At 40.2% G+C, this 23,275-nt stretch overlaps 1 protein-coding gene across 2 annotated transcripts in view; it reads right to left on the minus strand.

Moving 5' to 3' along the window:
- abl1 (ABL proto-oncogene 1, non-receptor tyrosine kinase) overlaps window positions 1–23,275 on the minus strand; it is a 40,131-nt gene that overhangs the window by 3,522 nt on the left and 13,334 nt on the right. The window contains exons 1-10 of one of the 2 annotated variants that reach the window (XM_042508838.2): window positions 17,294–17,893; window positions 9,351–9,515; window positions 7,570–7,865; window positions 3,250–3,522; window positions 2,899–2,983; window positions 2,166–2,343; window positions 1,385–1,569; window positions 1,029–1,181; window positions 856–945; window positions 5–133 (exon numbers count right to left, since the gene is read on the minus strand). In XM_042508838.2, the coding sequence (XP_042364772.1) occupies window positions 5–133; window positions 856–945; window positions 1,029–1,181; window positions 1,385–1,569; window positions 2,166–2,343; window positions 2,899–2,983; window positions 3,250–3,522; window positions 7,570–7,865; window positions 9,351–9,515; window positions 17,294–17,378 (1,639 nt within the window). In that variant the 5' untranslated portion in view covers window positions 17,379–17,893. Of the gene's footprint in view, window positions 1–4; window positions 134–855; window positions 946–1,028; window positions 1,182–1,384; window positions 1,570–2,165; window positions 2,344–2,898; window positions 2,984–3,249; window positions 3,523–7,569; window positions 7,866–9,350; window positions 9,516–17,293; window positions 17,894–23,275 lie in introns of those variants that run through there. The other variant, XM_042508837.2, reaches the window with a different exon arrangement.

Raw genomic sequence — 23,275 nt, forward strand, 5'->3', positions numbered from 1 at the left:
TCACCTGGACTATCTCCATCCCGGTTGTCCGTGTTTTTGCGGAGGGTTCTGGTTTTGGTGGGCAGCTCTGGAGCCTGCTGGATGGGGCCTAATGTTGCCTTCTTCCCTTTCTTGCCCAGCTCCTTTTCCACCTCTAACAGTAAAGATACAAGTCAAGATTTAACAATCTGATCACATTATTATAACTATGACAGGAGAACCATTACATGAGGATATCTGTTGACATTAAAAAATAACACCAATAAGCATAGGTGGATTATGAGACTATGGGCCCCTGGGCACTGAAATATAAATATAAATATCAGACTTCACAGTTATTAAGCCTTTTCTGTTGTTGTTTAGCATCTCTTTGTAGGTGTATCAGATCTCTGTGATTTTCTCTCTTTGTGCCAATTTTCCTTCCCTTTGTATTTCTTTTGGTCTTTTTGTAGTTTTTTGTGTGTTGGCATTTTGCCCCTTTTTGTAGTCATATTGCGTCTCTTTGCAGCCATTTTCCATCTCTAAGCAATCGTTAGTGTCTATGTTGTCATTTTATGCATCTTTATGGTTATTTTGCATCTCTTTGTGCTATTTTTTGTGTGTCTTTGTGGTTGTTTTGGCCCTTTTGTAGTTGTTGTGGGTCTCTTTGTGTCTCTTTTTAGCTATTTTGCATCTTTTAGTACTTGCTTATGTCTCTGTTGTCACTTTATGTCTCTTTGTGGTTATTTTGAGTCTCGTCTTGGTCTGTCATTGTCTGTTTGAGTGACATTTTGCAGGTGGGCCTGGGGAGGTCCCTCCCTGGTAGGCCCGTTCAGTAATCCAGCCGTGCCCAAGAGTAAATATGCTGTGGATATCAAAGAAAGCAGTACTACTGACCATCAGAGATACTGGACTCCTGAAACATGGTTTCAAAAGCTTGGTGTGTTTCAGCAAATGATGGACGCTCCGAGGGGTTCCACCTCCAACCTGACAGGTAGACGAAAACATGAGAATTAAAAAGAACAGAGTGCCTCTATTTGTATTCTGGACAGATGAGTTTTGCTACTCACAGTCCCTCATGAGCTCATAGACCTTCTCGGGGCAGCCCTCCGGTCGGTCCATACGGTAGTCTTTCTCCAGCAGCTCGTAGACTTGGGACAGGTCGATGCCGGGGTAGGGAGACATGCCGTAGGTGGCGATCTCCCACAGCAGCACACCAAATGCTGGAGATGTAGGCACAAGACAGCTAGTTGTGCTATTCATACAACAATCAACAACAGAAACATATCAAACGACTGGAGCGTTAAGTCATGGTGGGAATATGCAAAATATTATAATAGGTGAAATTGTTTCCCGTTGTTGAATAGGGAATAGCTATGCAAGCAGAAACATCAGGAACACATTTTAGCAATGAGATCAAACTTACCCCAGACATCAGACTTAATAGAGAACTTGTTGTAGGCCAGACTCTCTGGAGCAGTCCACTTGATGGGGAACTTGGCTCCAGCGTGAGCTGTGTAGGTGTCTCCGGTCATTAGCCTGCTCAGGCCGAAGTCTGCAACCTTTACCAGGTGGTTCTCGCCGACCAGACAGTTACGTGCAGCCAAGTCCCTGCAGAAGACAATACAATGAGGAGAATGAGTGACGAACAGGAGGGCTTGGTCGAATCCTGACTTTCTAAAATCAGTTAGACGGTAAACTACTAAAAAATGCATATGCCGACACACAGCCATTATTAAGGGAAAAAAGACAATAAGTAAGAGAGAATTATCAATTGTATTTCTTGTTACGACATCTTCGGTAGCGTTGCTTTTCTACAGATGTTTTGTGTGAAGCAGAGTCACAGGCTGAGTCTTGTCCTCAGGTTTAAAAATGAAAATGCAGTTTGGCAAAATAAGAAAGACATAAATCATCTCATCCCATCTAAAGTTAAACGTGCAAGAACAAACGAGCTTTGTAACAGCATGGACTCATCTATGGTACAAGCCTGTCAGAGGAGCAGGAGAGCAGCTCAGGAGCAGGCAGAAAATGAGATTGATGGACAAGAATTTGTTCTCTAGTATTCTTGCAGCTTTGATTGAGACCACACTGAAGAGAGGTATCAGGCCACCTGACAAACATTTGGCAATTAAAACTGATCCAACACTGTTTTCTCTCTATAATTAAATTTAGAATTAAAAAAGGAAGAGGATAGTCTTTACACCCACCTGTGTATAAAGTTTTTTTTCTCCAGGTACTCCATGGCAGAGGAGATCTGTGTGGCCATGTGGAGCAGCACCACTGCGTTGACCTCCTCTCTGTTGCACTCCCTCAGGTAGTCTAGCAGGTTACCGTGGGTCATGAACTCTGTGATGATGTAGAATGGTGGCTCCCGTGTGCACACACCTGCCAAGGAAACGTGAGCAAAACAAAATGCATCAATATGCCATTTAACGATCTGTGTTGGAATCAGGGTCTTTATTATAGTCTGTATTAATTTTTATTTCATTTTCAAGCATGGCAGGTAAGTATAACATATAACATGTATATAGAGTCCCATGCAGATGCAGGCCATATGTAGGAATATGGTTATGAAAGTGAGTTACGTGAAAAGTAAATTTTGCCAACAGGTAAGGGCAAGTATAAACTAAAAAGACAATATTAGGTTCAGAGGTAGATGTAAAGATTTGTATAATCATTAATATTGACTTTCATGCAGAGGAGCTTGACTGGACAAAAAGAAATAAAAAGACGGATAAATAAAATAAGATATAAAGATTGTGGCAATTAAGATCTCACAAATTCAAATTAAACACCATTTCACCACTTTTAAGGCCCAGTATTTATAAAAATGAATTGAACTGGAAAGACATTTAAAACCTTTAAGACTTTTGTTTAAGTTTTTCTCTACAGTCTAATTTTCCTTTTAGAGGAAGTCCTCTTTTGAAAAAGTTAGCATACCTAACAGTTGTACCAAGTTGGGGTGTTTGATCTCTTTCATGACAGCGGCCTCCTTGAGAAACTCTTCCACCTCCATCGTATCCTCCTGCACAGAGTTGTGTGGAAAAATGTGAACAAAGCCACAGACTGGTTGCAGATGCATCCATACAACACCAGGTGGCAGCATTATTCAGCCAAATATCACTTCTGGAACTAACACGGTGTTTATATGTGACAACAGTAGGTACCAGAACATTTCCACTTGACTAGCTGGATATTTACATGCACCCTTTCCTCCTCATGTCGCATGTATGAGCTCATAAAGACAATCTTCTCTCACACAAACCAATCTTTGTCAACCTGTCTTTTTACCTTTAGTGTCTTGACAGCCACAGTGAGATTGTACTTCTTCCACACCCCCTCGTACACTTCCCCGTACTGGCCCCCACCCAGCTTGTGCTTCATGGTAATGTCAGTGCGCTCCATCTCCCACTTGTCGTAGTTGGGAGAAACTCCGTAGATGGTGGGCTTGTTGCGCTTTGGCGCCGGGTAGTGCAGCGTGGTGATGAGGCCGTCAGCCACCGTGGAATGGTGGTGCACCAGCTCCGCCAGTGTGTTGAAACGGCTCTCCGACGAGACGTACAGCTGGAGGAGAAAAAGATCACATATTTGGGTAGATGTGCATAAGAAGTCAGTTCAGGTTACAACAAACAGAATTTTTAGCAACTTTCTGTCACTAATTCATAAACCAAACATCTGGCATAGTTTTGAATTAATAGCAGTATTTTTTTTATATATTGAGTGGAATTTTTAATTCTGCTCCAAGACAGGCTGAAGGGTAGTAAAAAAAACATTTACATACAGCATCAATATGCATCAGATATGGGTTTACCCACTTCAAGTTAATACATTGTTTTCATTATTCCAAAGTAAAACTTTCCAAAATATACTCTATTTGTGACCAGCTTCCTGCTACTTTTTGGACGCATGTTCTGGCTCTGTCCTGAATTATAAAACTACCGGAAATCTGTTTTCCTAAGCCCATTCGATGTTTTGGTGATGCGATGGAGCCTGATTCTTTGATGGCTATAGTCAGCATCTTGGCAGAGGATAGTCCTTTTAAAGGAGATGCAGCTTTTATACTGTTAATAGCACACAGGTTAGTTCTCCTAAATTAAACAAATACCCTACCCCCCCAAACCCCCAAATTCCCTGTTACAAAATACGAGATGTTAAGAGATGTCATAAAGCACCTACAACTAGAAAAAGCTTGGGTTAATACTCTGTGGCAGGGCTGGGCGATATGGAGAAATATCACAATATTTCTGTATTAAATATCAAAATATTTCTGACCAAACACCTTGATATCAACACTGCAATGATAATGTAGGGTTGACTGTTTTTTCACACAACATTTACACAGTGAGATTTTTGATAAATATTCATCAGTAATGTGGATATAATGACTAAGTGGGTAAAATAACAAATAACAGACAGTCTGTAAGTTTAGAAAATTACATCACTGTACAATAGTAATGCAGCATTAAAAACCAGGAAAGACAACACTTACATTATTAAAATATCTAAAATCCAAGACGATATCTAGTCTCTAACTATAATATCGATATAGTATCAAAATGTGGCATCCCTTTCTGGACTATGCTGAATCTATACCTCTGAACCTCTGAAGCTCTTCATTTGTAGCTTTCAGACCTGCAGTCATTATAATTTTTGTGTGTGTGTTTGTTGTTTGTTTTTGATACTTTGTCAATGATTAACCAATTTTCTGTTGTTTTGCTTTTTTGTCTTTAAAACATAAAACTGTTATCTGCATTGAATGCATTAGTAAAACTGAAAACCAATTAATGTGTTTTTTGAAATAAAAAAGGACAATAAAAAGAAGGGGAAAAAGAAAATAACACAGTGCAACACAGTTGTTATGATTCTAAATAAACAAATGTTACCACATGTTTTCATTACAGGGTGACTACTTGTACAAAAATGCATTAAAATGTTGATGCTTACACATCATGTCTGGAAACAATAAGTTATATTAGGGAAACGTAACAGACCAGAAATAACTGGCAGTTTGCCAGTAATACAGCATGAATTAACCCACTAAGTCTTGACGAAACGACATTAAACTGTTTTCTTGATGAACGGTCTCAGCCCATTCACAGCTCACAAGGCATTAGTCAGGAAGCTGGTGGAGGGAAGGATATTGGTCAGGGCTCAGTGGACACAGTCTTTTCCATTGTCCAAGTCTTACATAACTCTGAAAATGATTTGCTCTACAATCTGCACTCTGCATTTCTTTACTCGTGAACAAGTTCTTTGAGCAGGCAGAAGGCATGCAGAGGAAAAATGGAAAAAGTGCAGGGAAGAGACCTTTGAAATATAAAGAGGATTTAATGGTCAGTTGGCCGCTTTGCTGGCTTAAATGTTGACCATTTACTAAATTACGGCGGAAAAATCCGTTTGACTAAAAACCTTAGTTATTCAGAGCAGCGTTAATCACAGAGTCAGAGTGAAACAAAGCTGCAGCTCGGGGGAGTGCTGAGGTAATCTCAAATTATTGGAGAAGTCATACCAGACTCTTGAGTTGTAGCTCAGTGGGAGGATGGAAAACAATATGAGATGGGGAGCTGTGTGTGTGTGTTCGCCCATTTGTGTCGTGTGTGTGTGTGCATACTTGGCTGCATCTGTCTGTGCTAATGCATGTCTTAGCATGGGCGTCAGTGTCTGGCCGGCCTCGCGTCTGCTGGCCATTATGAGCACCACAGTGGTGGTTAGAGGCATTCTTGTCATAGCTAGCGTTCCTGCAGCTAGCTCACCTCGCTGTATCACAGACAGGAGGGTGACACAGCCAAAATGGCAGCGGCTTCTCGATTGACATAGCAATTTAGGGGAATCCCGCAGAAGAAATTCAGTTACACATACAAATATGGCCTACACTTATGGCAAATAGACTTGCACTATAGAGCCTTCCTAATTGTCCAACCACTCAAAGCGCTTTTACACTTTATGTCACATTCACCAATTCACACACAAATTTATACACTGGTGGACGAGGCTACCAAACAAGGTAAAACATCAGTAAAACACTGATGGCACAGCATCAAGAGCAATTTGGGGTTCAATAGCTTGCCCAAGGATACTTCGACATGCAGACTGGAAGAGCAAAGGATAGAAGCGCCCATTTTACGATTACTAGATGACCCAATCTGAGCCACAGTTATTTAACAATCGCATCTATATCTTAACCTGCACCTTATTTAAAAGCTCTCACTATAACCGTGTGATCCAAATACCCCGCCTTCTTTGTCCAACCCGACTACTACGTTCTTCACATTTAGGGTTACATGTAATATACAAAACCTCAACATTTTATTTTTTTGTAAATTATAAAATGTTTATCTTAAGTTCTATCTTTGTGTTGGAAGTCTCTGAATGACAGAAATCTGTGCCCTGGCCAACTTTACGAAAGAACAGAACAAAGCACTGATCAATATCAGTGTCACTCTTTGACTCTGTGTGTGTATGATAGAAGTATGTAGAAATGTATGTATGAAGTAGTCCCTGTAAGCAAAAACCTCAGGCTTCAGGCCGTTCTCACTGCCGTTTCCAACATTTTAATTTTTTTTTTTTTTGCTGGTAACGTATTTCTTAATATAATCATTTGCTCCTGGCAAGCAACTTAAAGTGTGAACATTATGACGCCTACACTGCTACATCAAACTAAATGCTAACTAGGATTGGGTACCATTTACATCGGAACAGATACCAGTATCAGTTATGGTACCCCTTTTCCATACTTTACTTTCTCTGTAATAAAAAAATACATTTTTAACAAGCTGCAGGGGTGACACAGTAGATCAGAATCAATTTTGCTTTCTGCTCTTTTCTAATCACACAGTGTTGAGCTCCATGGCTGGCTTCCTGGCTTCGCTTCCGCCTCCTGTCTGACGTTAAACCCATTTGGCTCCACGGAGCTCCAGTGCCGGCCTCACAGCCTCCCAGCCTTGATTTTTGATCAGACTTCTGCTGGAACTTGTCCAGTTGTGAAGATTTTGGTTGAGATACTTTTACTGATGATTTTAAGAGGAGAAAGTGCCTCTATATGCAGTCATTCCCTGGCTGCAAGTACATTGCGGCTTGTAGCTACATGCAAACGTCAGGGAAACTTAATCTTGGTTGGTGATGTTGTTAATATCTCCACAGTTTCAGATCATATTCCTTCTTTAATATGTCCAGTTGTGTTAAGAAGCTTTTATTGGTGATTTTTCACAGTAAAAAAAAAATGCTATTCTTCGTTGCAGTCATTCCAGGAAGACCTGGAAACTCTAACCAATCAGAACAGACTGGGCTTTTCTGGAAGGGGGGCTTTAAGACAGAGGCGCTAAAACTGAGCCTTCCTGAATGCAGGTGTTCCAGCACAGACACTAAAGAGTTTTTTCACCATAAAAAAATGGTGAAAAAACACAATTTTTCACCACTGGGGGTATAAACCTGAAGATAAACATAAAAGATCCTCTTTAAGGCATGTGTGAGCATGTGTTTGGTTTCTTGAACAAAAAAATCAAGTATTTTCTCAGTTTTCAACATACAGTAATTACACCCCTAATATAGGCAGACAGAAGACATTCCTGGTGCGTGTATATACAATATGTGTCTGTGTTTCCTGATGCCTACCTTGCCGTCAGATGCAGTGTTAATCCTGTAATGGTAGACTCTTCCCTCGTACCGCAGAGAAATGGACCTCTGGCCAGGGCTGCTCTCACTCTCGCGCACCAGAAAGCTTCCGTTGATGCCCGAGCTGAGCAGGTACTCTGCAGCGTTGCGTGACACGGGTCCATGGTACCAGCTGTGTTTCTCCAGGCTGTTGACTGGGGTGATGTAGTTGGAAGGCACCCAACCCTGGCCATTCTTGGTCTGTGCCTCGCACCACTCGCCGTTGTGGTTGTAACCCAGCACTCGCAGCTTCTCTCCTGGTCAACACGTGAGATTAAAAATGTTCAAACTATTCAGGAAGCACCAAAAGTGCATAACCAATACTTTAATATTTCCTGAAATGGTTACAGTTCATTCCTGTAATCTTGTGAGTATTTCCAGGTGTAGGATTATGAATCTTCCACATTCTCTGCATTAAGAACAGGCTTCAATCGCATGGAAAATGCACTAGAACTGAACTCAGTATGTTTTCAGTTTGACATTCAGGAATTCACTGTATCTAATGTCATGTTTCCTCAGAGCAGAAACTCTGGCAGGGGATTTCCTTTTCCACCAGACATTTGGTGACCTAGACTAAAGAAATGCACGTCTTTACTTTAGTTTGAAGGTATTCTATGCATGATTTTCCTCAGAAAAAAAACATTGACTCATACAAAAGTAACCCCTCTTAATGATGATGATCACTTATGAGCCACTAGAAGTGTGGGTTTGTGTATTTATCTGCAGAGACCCGGCCACTGCCTGCCGTTCTTCTTTCTTTGCCATGTTTGGGACGTTTCTGGGCATGTAGCCTGACAGTGCACAGGTGAGGTCTGGACCTTAAAAAATGGTAATAACCAGGTGCCAGAGGGTAAGAAGCAATCATAACTTTAAATAACTAATTTAAATTCAACAAATGGCCAACTTCTGATGAGCCAAATGTTCTGTTTCCTGCCTGCTTTAATTAAATCAAACATGTATTCATTTACTGAACTGATCTGCAGTGTAACTTTTATTTTTGTATTTTACACCTGTTTTAGTCTTGTTTTATGTTCTACTCTATAGCTCTTTGACATCGTTTTTAATTGTATTTAAATCTACTTTAATAATGTGTTTCCTCTACACTTTGTCTCGATGTTTTCATGTTTTCTATGTAAAGCATATTGAATTTCCCTGTTGTCAAATGTGCTATATAAATAAACTTGGCTTGACTTCAAATTATTTGAGTTATATATTTATCAAATTATTTATCTGGCAATATAAACCTAAAGTAAGATTAAAAAATTGTGCAATGCCTCATATTTAAAAGAACTGGAAAGTATTGTTGTACAGAACATTTTCTTGTTTATTCCTGTGCATATGTTCTCTCCTTCCTTCCTCTGTTTGTCTGTGTGATCCTCCTGTGGCATTGTTTTACAGCGGTTCAACGGGAAAAAAAACACGTATGAGACCATCATCAGGAAGTGAGAGTCAGACAGGAATAAAGACAGAGAGGGAAAGAGACGGGAATTAGATAAGCAGAACCCCTGCAAGATTCATAATCTTATAGAGACTTTAAAGATCTCTAGTCACTTTGAAATTTTACTTCCAACATCCACCAATAATGTCAAAAATGTTAAAATTGATTAGGATTACTGTCACATAGATTCAAGCCATACCAGTAACCCCTATATCAAGAATGTTTGAATCATTCCTAGTTGACCACAAACTACTCCATATAAAATGTACGAGAATGAGTGGCCTTGTTTGTCTCTTTAACGTACCTTTTGTAATGCTGAGTGTGTTGTCACCACTGGCCACAAAATCATAGAGTGCGACAAACAGGTTGGGGTCATTCTCGCTGGGTCCAGCCAACAGGTTCTCTTTGGAGTTCCAGCGGGCCGCTTCTGTCAGACCCTGACTCTCAAAGTCTGGTCTCTGGAGAGCTTCTGCAGAAAAAAAATACAAAGAACACATGCTGAAATGTGACAGAAAATATCAAACAATGCCTCCCTGAGGTGCAGCTGAGGGAGATCTGTAGGCGTGTGTTTGGTATGCAGCGACATTGTGAGGCAGTTTTCCCATGCAGCACAAATGAAGGATGAGTCAGCAACAATATCAACTGTTGTTTCTCTATGTGTTATTTAAATGCTTTGACATCCCCTTCAGCTGGGCCTTGCTCCAACGAACAGGCCATCGGCTGCGATACCTACGTGGGATTAGAGTAATAAACCTAATCATGTGACCCAGAGTGTCCCCGCTGTCTTTATAACTTTTCATTTCCTGGATTATCCCTGCTTAGTTTTTGTTTTCTTGAATACCTACACACATCAAACCATGAGAATGTGTCCCAGCATGAATCTTCGCTGAAACTGTAAAATGGATGCGCTTGCGCTCACAGGTAACGAGCCCAGGTTCACAAGGCTTTAACTTACAGTTATGTTAATTACAGACACAGCAGGAATTATAGCAATTTTAGAGCAGTAAAACTGGTGGCTAAATTACAAAATGTGGAAAATGGAAAGAATGAGGCGAAAATGGTGTTTCAGAGGAAGAGAAAAACAGAAGAGTGACGTGAGGAGAGAAACTTTAAGCGCAGTTTGGCCTAAATGCAAGCTTGATTGTGCGGCTTGCTCAGCTGTTGTCACACATGTTTCAGAGGCATCTTACATTTCATCCCCCGGCTCACAAACACCCACATTCTTCCAACAGAGACAACAGGCTACAGCTGCACCCTGTTTTCACCTTCCAGTGAGGATTTCACACTGAGGGAGATGTGAGGAGGAAATATTGTAAATCAATTTGTAATAAAATAGCACACAGTAGTACATAGTGCCATTAAGAATCCAACTAAATCCTCAAAAAGTGATGAAACACACTGAAACTGAACTTAAGCTTCCAATTCTCCACAATGACAGTAGGATCAGAAAAAAACTGTATCTAGCTACTGAGGTAACAAACGTAAAGGTCGAGTTTGTAAGATTTAAGGGGATTTAATGGTGTCTAGCGGTGAGGATTACAGTTTGCAAGAAGTTTTGACAGTGTTTATTATTTAGGAGGTTTTTTAGTATTAGCTGAATTGTCCACAGGACTCTTCCTCTCACAAACAAACCCAGTGATCGAAATCAGTAAATAAACTGAACAAAGCTGTTTCATGTGAGAAAAACATACAAATCAAAACTGTTTTTCTGATGCTTTCATCACAGAGGAGCTGCTAACTATGGCTGTTGTTGGGTTGTCATGCATTGTATTTTCAGAGTCTGGGGATTTGGTAACTGACTTGTTAATATGTTTCTTTAGTAATTTAGCAATTATGCCCTTTGACAACTTAAAAATTACCCACAACACTTAAGAAAGGAAAACATAATCCAAAAACTGCTGTTTTCCTGTATTCAAAAATGTCAAATGTAATTAAATATATTTGCTGTTGGATCATTTATCACGCTTCTTTGATGTCCAATCGATGTGCTAAACTCAAGCACATAGACTGGACCAAAGAAGTAAATTATTCTACTACACTGACAAATCTTTTAATGTAGAACAATGGTCTGAGGACAAAGTTGAGCTCCAGCAGTAGTAATCAGTAGAAAATATCCCTTCAAGTTTGCCAACATGTTTGAAATGCTGGTCACAGTCTTATAAAACGCAAAACCAGCTGTCATTGACAGTTTTAAATCAGTGCGTTGTATCATAGCACAACTACCACAGGCAGGAAAATTGTGGACAACTTTAAGAATCCCTTACTTGCATACACAGACACAGACACAGACACACACACACACACACACACAAAGTTGGAACAGTTATCCATTGCATAAACTCCATGAACTAAAAATCATATATCTTTAAGACTTGATAATTTTATTTTTCCTTCTACCCTTTACGCTCTTAAAAATCCTTAAAAAGCTATTTGATTCACCTGATTAGGCCTTAGATGTCAGGGCTGCTCTTCTGAACATGTGATATTTTGGAGATGCATGCACGTCATCATAGGGCGGAAAGTATTGGAGCGAAACCAATACCTCTAGCTGCATAATCTAACATATTACGACTTGCTTACCACATTTATTGCATAAGTGTAAAGTTAGCCGAGAAAAATTCCACAGATCTACAGTCTGTTTCTGAAAAAAAAAGGAATGAGATCATCTGATGTATCTTTGCAGAGATTGTCCTTGTAGAAACAGTGCTGCTGGGGTGTTTCTGGTCTTAAGGAGACCAATATGTAAAAGCAGCCATAATCATCCAAAACCTGTGTACTGCACCACAACTGTGGTTTGGGGAAAAGGCTAATGTGCATGAAGTGATCAGGGCAGAGTTCGATTTCATGGAAACTCAGCAGAGAGCTGATCGAGCATGCAGCAAAGAGGTGTCAAACAGAGCAACAAGCAGCTTTAGATATACTCAGGACAAAGGAAAGCACATATAAATTACACTGCGACCACAGAGCAGCGCAAGATATGGATAAATAGCCCCAAGTTTAACTTAATAAATGCAGTGACAACTAGAAAAGGTTTAAATCCTGGTTTAAAAACCGAGACGGATCTCAAGTTTTCACGATCAAGGTCAAGGTCAAATTTTTTTTATGTAGCACATTTAAGAACAACCATGGTTGACCAAAGTCCTGTACAAAAGTACTGATCAAAATAATTAGTACATAAAATGCAGTATAAAATGCACAAGTAAAAACAAACATACCAAAACATTAATCAAATACAAATATGAGGGATGAACGGCTCAACATAAGTCAAAGGCCACTGAGAAGAAGTGGGTCTTGAGCAATGACTTAAAATTCTCCAGAGTCTGGGCTTATCTAATATGAAGTGGTAAATTACTCCACAGTTTTGGAGCTGCCACTGCAAAAGCTTGATCACCTTTCTTTTTTAGATGCGATTTTGGAACAATGAGAAACAGCTAATTTTCTGGTAGTTTGTTCCAGATATGTGGTGCATAAAAACTGAATGCTGCTTGTTCATGCTCAGTTTTGGCTCTAGGGACAGTAAAAAGGCCTGTGCATGACAAATTGAGGGGTGTGTATGGTTCATAATGTACCAGCAAATCAGAAATGTATTTTGGACCTTAACCATTCAGTGCTTTATATAGCAACAGTGGGATTTAAAATCAGTTCTTTGAAAGACAAGAAGCCATTGTGAAGGTCTAAAAACTGGGGTGATGTGATGCACTCTCCTGCTTTTTATGCTCCTAAATGATTATGTCCAGAGGGTACTCTTTACTGTGGGTGAGCTCAAGCACGTGCTAACTGAGGCCACAGTTATCCTGGATGCAATACGGTTATCTGGTGCCTCTGTCCTGGAGGTTGTCGACATGAAGGTTAAAATCAAAGTTTTTGGTGACCATGCTGAAGATATTCGTTGGGGGACAGGAGTCAATATAAAATTTGATATATCTAGTTGGGTACACCTTGTTCATTGTACTAATTATCAAAATAACAATATGAACATGAAGTCCAGAAGAGGAGACTGCTTCTGGGCGTTGGTGTACAATCCAAAGAGTTTTTATGTGATTGTGTCCACTCCAGATAAAGGATCTTTGGGGTCACAGTTGGAGAAGATATCCCTTGCAAGTTCCTCAAAGAAAGATATAAACAAAGACTTTGTAGCATGCTGAACTTTCAGAAATAAAACCCTGATTAAGTTAACACAAGAATATGAGGCTACTACGATTCACATGATATTGTTGACAGTTTTAATGCATCAGTGTACTGGGGGGGCAGACAAAAGTCTTTCACACAGCCACTTCTGCCAAGTTATGCTCAACAGTCTGAAGACAATCAAAGCCAAATGTGGTGCCTCTTTTAGGTCACAAACCTGCTATTTTGCCTGTGAGAGCAAACTAGATTCAATTTCATCTGGTGCATGCTGCCTGCCTCATACTCTCACATTAAAGTGTACCTAATATAAAAGTCTTCCGTGCCAGTATTCATATCAATATGTAGCTGTTACCATCTAATATTAAAAAAATCTGAGCTGAGATTTTAAAACGGACTATGAAAGAATCGAGAATTTTGGTTAGTAGTTAAACTGGTTAAAGTAGCAAAACAAGATGGCATAAGCTCTTGTCAAACATTTTTCAAATGCCAGTGAATTGGTAAGTTATTGCTAGCTAGTTATTGATATCACTCATTACTGTACAACAATGAAAAAGAACGTGTTCTTCAAAAAATTACTGCTCTTCTGATGGGCCTTTTGCTTTTTCTGTTTCTGCACCATGTGATGGTGGACTGCACATTATTTTTGCATGAGGCACATAGGCGAGGCTTCTCCTCAAAGTCGAAGGTTCGAATCATTGTTCAGAGACTCCTCAATCTGCTTGAGATTCTTCAAGTAGAAAAGTCAATTTTTTTGTCTGGTCAGGCTCTGGTACATTGTGTTTTTATCCTTTCTGCTTAGAATTGGTGAATTTACAGCTCACAACAACTTAATATGAATGTCTATGGTTTTTGTTTTTTTTATCTAGTGTCTGCAAAAATATTTGCTTAATATTTCTGATCCGCTGTTAGCGTAGTTAGCATGCATTAGCTTGGAGGGCTAAATTGGCTTTACTTTATTACATTAACGTCATTGTCAACCTGAATGCCTGTTAAAACTGTGTATGGGGAAAAAGAAAAGACTATTTGAATATTCATGTTGAATAGCCAAATTTGATTCAATTGACACAATTCGGAATTGAGCGCAGCCCTAACATAGATACCTGTATCTTTGCCAGCTGAGGGAGGCACCCCTCATTGCTGCTGCAAAATACAGCAGGTCTGTCTCTTTTTTAGATTGGAATTCACCTTACGTATGCTAATGCTCTGACAGTTTTAACAAAGCATTACGATTTGCATTCATACTAAAAAGGGCTACATTGTACGGGTGCTCAAGATATTATGTCCAAACTTCAAACATTTTTGAATTTGTTTGACAAAAAACAGCAGCCAAAGATTTCCATTTTAGTTTATGCCTTGCTTACACAAACAATAATGGCATGTTACCAATGAACATCGCAGACCAAATATACTTTAACACTATGACTGAAGTGAAAAAGACAGCTGTACTTTGTCAAAATTGGGTTTAAGCTGAGGCCAGAGATCAAGCGGGATAGAAAAAGAGTTCTCAGCAAGATGCAGACCTGAGAGCCAGCAAGACATACCATGTGTCCCGAGTTTGGCCTGGTCATAAAGTGTGTGGGCAGCGCATTTTAAGCAGCCCATGCCACACATGTCCACTTTACGGGCCACGAATACCACAGCTCTTTGTGAGAGGGCGACAGCACACTGACACATGGACCATGACAACACAGGCTCAAAGAGAGAAGAAAATAGAAGACATATGAAAAAGGAAACTCGGGACATGAGTGAGAGAAAACACAAAGCTAAGGCCCGTTATCAGAGTCATGCAGTCAGAGGGATTGCAGCATGTCCTGGCTGCACCACTGAGATGACAGTCAAATTGATTAAATATGTGAAGAACTTGTAAAGAATTCATGGCTATGACTGCACTGCGATGAGCAACAGGAATGGGCTCAAACTCATACAATGATGCAAGACAGAAATTTCTTTAGAAAACAAACTACTTCAAAAAAAAAAAGAAATAATCTGTCTGGTTCCACTCAGTGCTGGGAACCAAGACAGCCATGCTAGTTTTGACTCCAGTCATATTAAATGAGCTGATTTACACTTTGGATGAAAAACAAATGCAACTAACTAGGACATGCAAGAAACCAGCAGTAGTCTGGTGTCCAAAACTAGAGATGTTCTGATGACATTTTTTTCCTTTCCGATACCAAATCAGACACCTAAGCACAGCTAACGGCCAAATGCAATGTCACTTCATAAAAAAGTAAATAAATTACAAGCAAAGGCTGTATGCTACTAACCCATTCCCATGTCAAAAGCCAAATAATATTTTATCTTACATCTTCAGCACATTCTGCTAACACTAGGATAGAGCGAATGTCACGTTATTTTGTTGAGCACGTCCTCTTGGATCAGCGCTGTTATGCGGTTAGCAACACAACCTCTAATTCGTCAACATAACCGAACCAGTGCATCATGGGATACATCTCCCCCAAAGCCGGCTTCAGGTCATGCCTAAAGTCAACAACAATTCCTTGTAACATGGATTAATGGATAAATAATCACTGAAATATACAATGTTGGAATATATATGTTTAACTTCTCCAAAAAAAGAAAACACTGCTGTTCCACCCTGGATTACAAGAGTCTGAGAGGGATGTGATTGTGCCAGAGCAATCATTGGAAAGTTACAACGGTAACAAAGTGGAGGCAATATAAAGTACGTTTCTACACTACAGTATTGCGTAGATACTCTAAAAATAGTAAATTAAAATAGTAGATCACTTAGTATCGGATTGGTGCACTTGCATACTTGCCAATACCGTATCTAGCATTTTAGGCAATATCAGAGGAATTAACGATACTAATGCTGACATCGAAACAACTCCAAAACCATGAATCTATGTGGTCCTCTCCTCCACGAACTCAGCCCTAGTCACATATTTCTGAGTAATGAGAGAGGAAAAAACTCGAGCTTACATATTTCTCTTGCATCACCTGTCATCACCTGAGTGGGAGTTGGTGGAGAGAGCAAGGGGAACAGATTGAGATCATACACTTGATATGGTTCTATCCACTGTAGGCAATATTATGTGTTCAGACCAGAGCCAAATAAAAGAGAGCAATGAAAGGAAACTAAAAATTGAATAACCACCATTTACATAATATTGAAAGCTACAAGGTTCCATAAAATATTCACATTGCATTTCCTGCTATTACACTCATAGACTTCATCTTAATTATACAATCATATTGCTTTCTAGATTGAGAAAAATACAAACATGGCCTCCACCTCTAATGAAATAGTTCAGGGCAGAAAGTTTAATTTGGGGTGGAACATCTCAGTGTGAGGTTTGCAGTGCCTTGTACCATATGGTCTGGAAATTAGAGACTCTTTATCACTGTCATCCACTTCAGTGAGGAGCGTACCAGGACTATTAACTCTATTAAATCATGCGGTTGTGCAATGTCTGGCACACATAAGACTTAACTAAGTTTTCCATTGCCAATCAATTATGATGTTGATCGTGTACAGACTCGATGTGCCCTGGATTTCTTCAACTCCCCCCTGTGTCGCCTTCATACATCATGGAGAAATCAATTACCCACTTGAAGTGTGACAGTGTAATTGGAAGTAGTGGAAAAGAAGTAATTGCTGGGTTGCATAATACATAGAGTGTGTCAAAAATATAGATGTATTATCTTCTAAATTCATTATAGAGGCAGTGAATGAGATCCATGCACTGGAACATAGTGAACTAAGAAGGAGAGTGCAGACTGAGATTAGATCCCCTCTCCTCATAAACAAAGTTAAGTGGGACACGACCAGGAGTCAGATTTCCTTGTATTCTCCTCTCCGTCTCTTTTTCCACTTCTTTCCTCTTCAGCTAGCCAGTGTGTCTGGCCTCCCTCACCCTCCCCTGTGCTTACTCTCCGCTCTCCCCTCCCCATTCCTCTGTTTCCACAGTGCAGTAATCATTGTTGAGCCTTTACATGGTGGTGATACTTCATCTTTTATCTTTCTCCCTGTGTCTTCTAGAAGCCCCTGCTTATTTGTGTGTGATGTCTCCACTTTAATTTTCCAAAGTAAGCATCAAAATTACAGCCCAAGCTGAAAAAAAAAACACTACAGCCATCACAAAGTCTTCTTACCTTCCAAATAACAGCTGGAGGACGACGAGAGGCCTTTCTTAGATTTACACCCCACCAATTTCAGGCATATCTCCAACATTTTCATTTGCTTTCTTTCCCTTCCCGCTTGAAAATGTTGTTGCTAGTTCAAATCAGGCGTCTCTCGAACGTTTCCCCTCTACATGTGTCCAACAGGAGAAAAGTTCAAACAGGAAAAATATTGACAATAGCAGAAACAGCCCAAAGCCAAAATAGGTGACGAAATATAGTACTTTTCTGTTTCTTAGTCCTCTCAGGTGGTGTAAATCCTGTTTTTCTCTTCACTTGTTTCCGAAACAGAAAAAGTCTGCTGTCCGGCAAAGTCTATTAACTTTCCCTTTAGAGCGTCTCCATGTTTTTTTTTCTCCCTCTTTTGCTTTTGCGCTTTTGGTTAGCTCCACTTCTGTAAATCACCACAACTATCCAAAAGCCCAGGTTTGGTCCAAAAGATTGCTCGACCTGTAGATGTGTCAGTTGAGTGGGCAGTAGGGCAGTCTAAACGGTGCCATTCCTCTCTCCTGTCCCCTGTGTGAGTGTGTCTGAGGCACAGGGACTACTCGTGCTACAGCTGCCAACAAAGGGCCTCTTTCAGGCTCAGCCTGCTGCACTCAATGACATCAGCTAAGCCCTCCCACCTCCAGCAGCAAACACACAATGAGAGGGAGAGACCGCCACCACACACACACACACATACAGTAACCATGAAGAATACAAACAGCACACCATCACCCAATTTTCATGCCAACATGTGAGACAAAAGCTGCAGAGGTTTGATTTTAAACTGTGATTTAAGTTTTAGTTAAGTTTAGACCTTAAACAGTTCTTCCCCTCTGTTGAAGTCATGAGATGATTACAAGAAGCTCCTCCTCCAACTTTTAACCCCCCTTCCCCCCTCTCACTGTCCCTCTGCTGCTCTCTCTCCTTTTTCACCATGCTTTTTCCCTCTCATCACTCTGAAGTGTTTACAGGTTGAAGATTCAGTTCTGCAAACACAGACAAAGCAAAAGCTCTCAATCAAGAACAGGGAGGAAAGTATAACCTGCAGCAGTCCACTCTGGACTTCACACACAGCTCATTTGCTGCAGGCCATTTCAAATGCTAATAAAGTAAGCAGCAACATATTTGAATTAATCAGAATGAGAACATTTACCTTTTGATCTTAAAAGAAACATGCCTGACCGTGTAATTTTAGACAGCAGCAGAGGTTTGGACATTTCTGGAAGGAACAAATAATCCTTGGCAGAAGACAAGATGTCTTGCAACACAACTTTTGTTTCATATCTTTTCTGTCTTTTCTCAGCTGTCTCAAAGAGTAGTGATACACAACTCGCTCAGAGGTTTAGTCAGAGATATACATGTACCTCTGAAGTAAATTTACTGGAAGTAAATCTACCAAAAACCCAGAAAATGTCACCATTGTTGCATTTATCTGGGAATGCTGATGGCAACTGTCTTTTGCGCCCCTCTCCCAATTGTTGATTGTTGTTCAATCTAACTTAAAAATGCAAACTTCTTTGCTAAATACAACTGCAACTATTTTTCTAGGCCCAGACACACACACCAACATCAAAGAACAGGAAGTAATGAAGGCTGACCATTTCATCGCCTCGTCGTCTGTACCTCAGCCAAAAAGTCGCACTGAACACACCGCAAAGACTACAACAAACGATCAAAAGCATGGATGTTCAGCGCCTACATGAGAGAAAATGACTTTCCATACCAGCAGGGGGTGGTAGTTTGTACTTCAAAAAAGAAACTAGAAGACTGACGGGGCAGATACAAGACGCTAGTTAGCATACTTACACAACAAGTTTGTTTCAATCTCATTTCCTCTTAACTACAGCAATTTTATTCTTTCCTCACTTCTATTTCTTTTCTCATGCATTGAGATGAACTGCAAATTAGAGTGATTTCATTGACTAACGGGTTTCACCATCTTTGACGCTGATTCAACATGCTGAATAAGCCAAATAGAAAGCCTACAAAGGCCAACAGTGCCGGAAACACCACAAAAACTAGGTCAACAGACACTTACTGTTGGCCTGACATTGACCAACAATCTGTTGGTCCAGCTAACCACAGCATAAATCCCTGCTCAAATTATGTTAAAATTCCGCAAAAATGCTTGTTCTTCCATTAGTAACAGGACAACACACATGACAAATTATTTATTTGTCTTACTATAGTAGACAACCTACAGGCAGTGACCACCATCATTAGCATCCATACAATATAATACAGTTCAAAACAATTGCCACGCAGCACCGTGTGTTGTCAATCTTACGTTGTTTTCTGAAAGATTGTCAAACTCTTTATATATTTCTGAGGCGCTCTTTATTTTATTGCAGGAAATTGTTATGTGTTCTGTTATTTTATTCCACTCATGTTATATAGGCTAAAAAATATTGTCAGACATCATTACGTTGAAGATTAAAACCACAAAAGGAAAAAAATAAATAAATAACACAACACTAGACGTAGTCTTCCTGACTATGTCTGGCAAATATTTTTCCATTTAATGACAAACAATTCTCCAGAGATAAGAGGCCCAGTCAAGTGGATGATTACACACTGGTGGGAAGCCGGCCTGATGACACCATGGCATGTGTGTCCAACCAGTTTACTGGCTGACCCGTTCACTGGAATTTCCAATCAGGGAACAAAAGCACCAACTAAAAATATTCTCAATATCGGAAAATCCACCAGTTGCAATGGTTTTTAACAGCTTTTATTTCTATCTTAAAAGTTAAAGTTGTGATATCTTAATTTATTTCTATGTCTGTAGTGGGCTGACATCTGCAAATACTGCTGGATGAAGGGTTGACTGGACGTCTTGGCAAGTAATAAAGGGCAAGGAAATGAGAGTGAGAAAAAATGTCATGAAGGCATGAAGTTGTCAAACGATTTCTGCATTAGGGATCAGGATTAAGATTTTCATTTTGAATTGGGGGGAATCCAAATAACTCAAAATCAAAGTTGGCATTACTGACACGGACTGGCCTAACACTATCTGCTACATCTTTTAGTCTTGATCCCTAAAGTTATTATATGCTTGTCTGTTTGGTGAGGGCAGTGATGCTCTCATTAGCATCTATGGCTAATGTCTTAGTTGCTTTGCAAGCAATGACCTCAATACCCTGAACATCCAGTCACATGGCACCAGGCCTACATCATCGCTGCAATGCTGGTATGGCAAACATTTGTGTTTCTCTCATGCTCCACCCCAAACACCAATTAAGAAGAAATGCAGGCTTCCTCAAACTCTGAGAAAGGCCCATTAACTCACCGCAGTCACAAAGTGTTGGGGAGATGAGAGGATGAAGGGAAGAGGAGAGGGGCTATAAAAATGGAGGAGGAAAAAGGAAAAAAGGTTGCAGATGGAGAAACATGAAGCACATTGTTTGGCAGTGAGCTCATAGGAGAATCGCTCGCTCGCGTTTTATAATCCAAGCTGTGTATGTTAACAGTTAGCTGACGTACATCCACCCACGGGATGGATTTTGCTCCTTTTACTCTCATATACCCCCCCTCCTGCTTTCTTGATTCTGTTCTTGAAATTCTGTTCTTCTGTTCAAGCAGAGAACAGGTTGTATTCCCAAATTCTAAGGCAGCAACAGCATTATGATTCAAACTACGCTGATATAATAGCATTTTTAGTAAAGTTGACATGAATCCATATTTTCATTGTCACATATTCGTATCATCAAAATTCAAATTACAGCTGTCAATTATGAACAAGGCATTACTTTTACACTTAAATATTCTTTTCACCAGAACTCACTATGCAAAAATGCACCTCAATCATTCATACAAGGGCTGGGCAATAAATCAATATATCGATATTGTGATATCTGACTTTCTCCATATTGTCCAGCCTAGTACCATTACACGATAAACTGATAATGACATCTACTATGAACATTTTCACGTGTCATGTGTATGAATGTACGCCATTAACTTGTATGAGAAACTGACACTTGGTGAGAAGATGTTGCATTTAAATGTTACAATACTACAATAATATTTAAGGACTCATTCATTATGCTGCCTAATAATTTTGGAAATTAAACCACGCAACACCTGGCATTAATCCTGTCCCTCATGAAAAAAGGAGTTATTACACATTTAACTGAGTAAGCTTTCTGATTACAGAGGAGGATGAGGGTGGGAGACAGGGAGAGAGACAAAGCTGCATAGGTTCCTAATAGTAATCTGCACTGCACATGGTTCATCATCCACTACACTGCCACAGCAACCTGTAACACCCAAATGTATTTAAATATCAGACATTCAAGAATCAGGTATGTATGTTGTCTATGGATGTCACTGTGTGCACATGTGGCTGTTTACTCAGGCCCTCTAGAGAACGCAGCCAGAATGTCTGACTCGTGCAGACTGGCACATGAGGTTAAGGGGTTTAGAGTTGCACGTAATTCTCCACTTAGTATTGTCCACAGGGAGAGTGGACACTTAAGGACCAAACAGTAGGCGGGTTTCAAGTAAAATAACAGTGAAACTGACCCAGAGGTCGTTTAACACATTTTATTCCACTTTATGTGCATGCTCTCATGTATCTGCTCGCAAACAAACTCGCTCTCTCTCCAGCCAAATCCCTCTCATTTGAGGTGACCCGTTAACAGTCCACTGTCAGCTCGACTTTACAACAATCTTTAATACAGACGGGCCTGGCAGACCTGCTAGCATGCAGAGCAGAGACAGAGTGAGTTATACCCAGCCGACCTATTGGAACGGGACTGGAGAACCCATTTTATCACAATGACAGACACAAAATAGGGCAACACAAACCAGGTGACTAAGCAGAACCTTTGCTCATTTCTCCACACGGTACACTGCTGTAGGCCCAGACAAAACTATGTAGCGCCAAAAATATGCAAACCTGCGGAGAATAGAAATGTATGCATGCTAGCCAGGAGTTAAAATTTCATACTTTAAGCAAACAGAGAGTCAGGTCAAATGCACACAACTATCAATCACTTCACAGGGATAAAATGTTGCGCTAATCGTCATGTTCAAAAGTTCTGGGAATATTAAGAGACGAATGAGGCCTACTCAGAAACCTTGTTTGGAGAGGAGAGGGTGCTAATCCAGTCATTTTCAGAATTTAGCTAAACTACTCAAGTTGACCCAGAGAGCTGGAATGAAAGCACAACTTTTTATATTTCATTGTTTTATGAGTGTGCAGACCAAGGGAGCCAAACTCTTTCAGAAGGGAAAGCAGAAAAGGGAGCGTGTGTATATATGAGTGGGAGGTTTGCAATTCTACAGCTACAGAAAGAGAAGCTGAGACTTCTACTAAAACTTTGGGTCTAAATTATGAATTCGACAGCAAAGACACTTTATTAAGAGCAGACAGACAGTAAACATGGCAGAGTGTGTGTTTCTACAGACTATCAACCTTAAACGTCTTTGAGATGTTATCTAGACGCCTGGGGAAGGACCCCATTTGTCTGTATGCCCATTGGGGTAAAAACAGAAACAGATACATCGAAGAATGACGCTGGCTATGAGGCTCTCGGGCTGCAGCAGTGTAGCTGCTCGGGCTCTTCTTTGTGTCTAAGTGGATCCAGATGCAGCAAGCATAGCAGGCCTCCTCTTATAGCGCTATGAAGAGGCGCTTAACACAACACAAAGGGACAGGACAGCATACCAGTACTGTATGGACTGGACTGCAGAGGGGGAAAAAAAGCAAACCAGACAATAATGTAACCGGCTAGACGATGCCTAAGTGGAGAGGATTTTATTCATTCCTGCTCAAATCAAATTATAAAAATATTTTATAAAGTAGAACTCAAGATAATATGTCACTCTGGGATAAACCAACCTCATATAAAGGCTTTCTCAAGCAAAAGGCAAATGCCCTAAAATCATGTCCTCATAGATTTTTATCCTGTAATCTGCATGGTGAGGCTCTCTGACTAAGAGAGCCCATAAATGGCTGAAATT

Source organism: Plectropomus leopardus, chromosome 20, assembly GCF_026936395.1.
Source record: "Plectropomus leopardus strain MGB_pleo_1.0 chromosome 20, ASM2693639v1, whole genome shotgun sequence".
In the NCBI taxonomy this organism is placed as follows: domain Eukaryota; kingdom Metazoa; phylum Chordata; class Actinopteri; order Perciformes; family Serranidae; genus Plectropomus; species Plectropomus leopardus.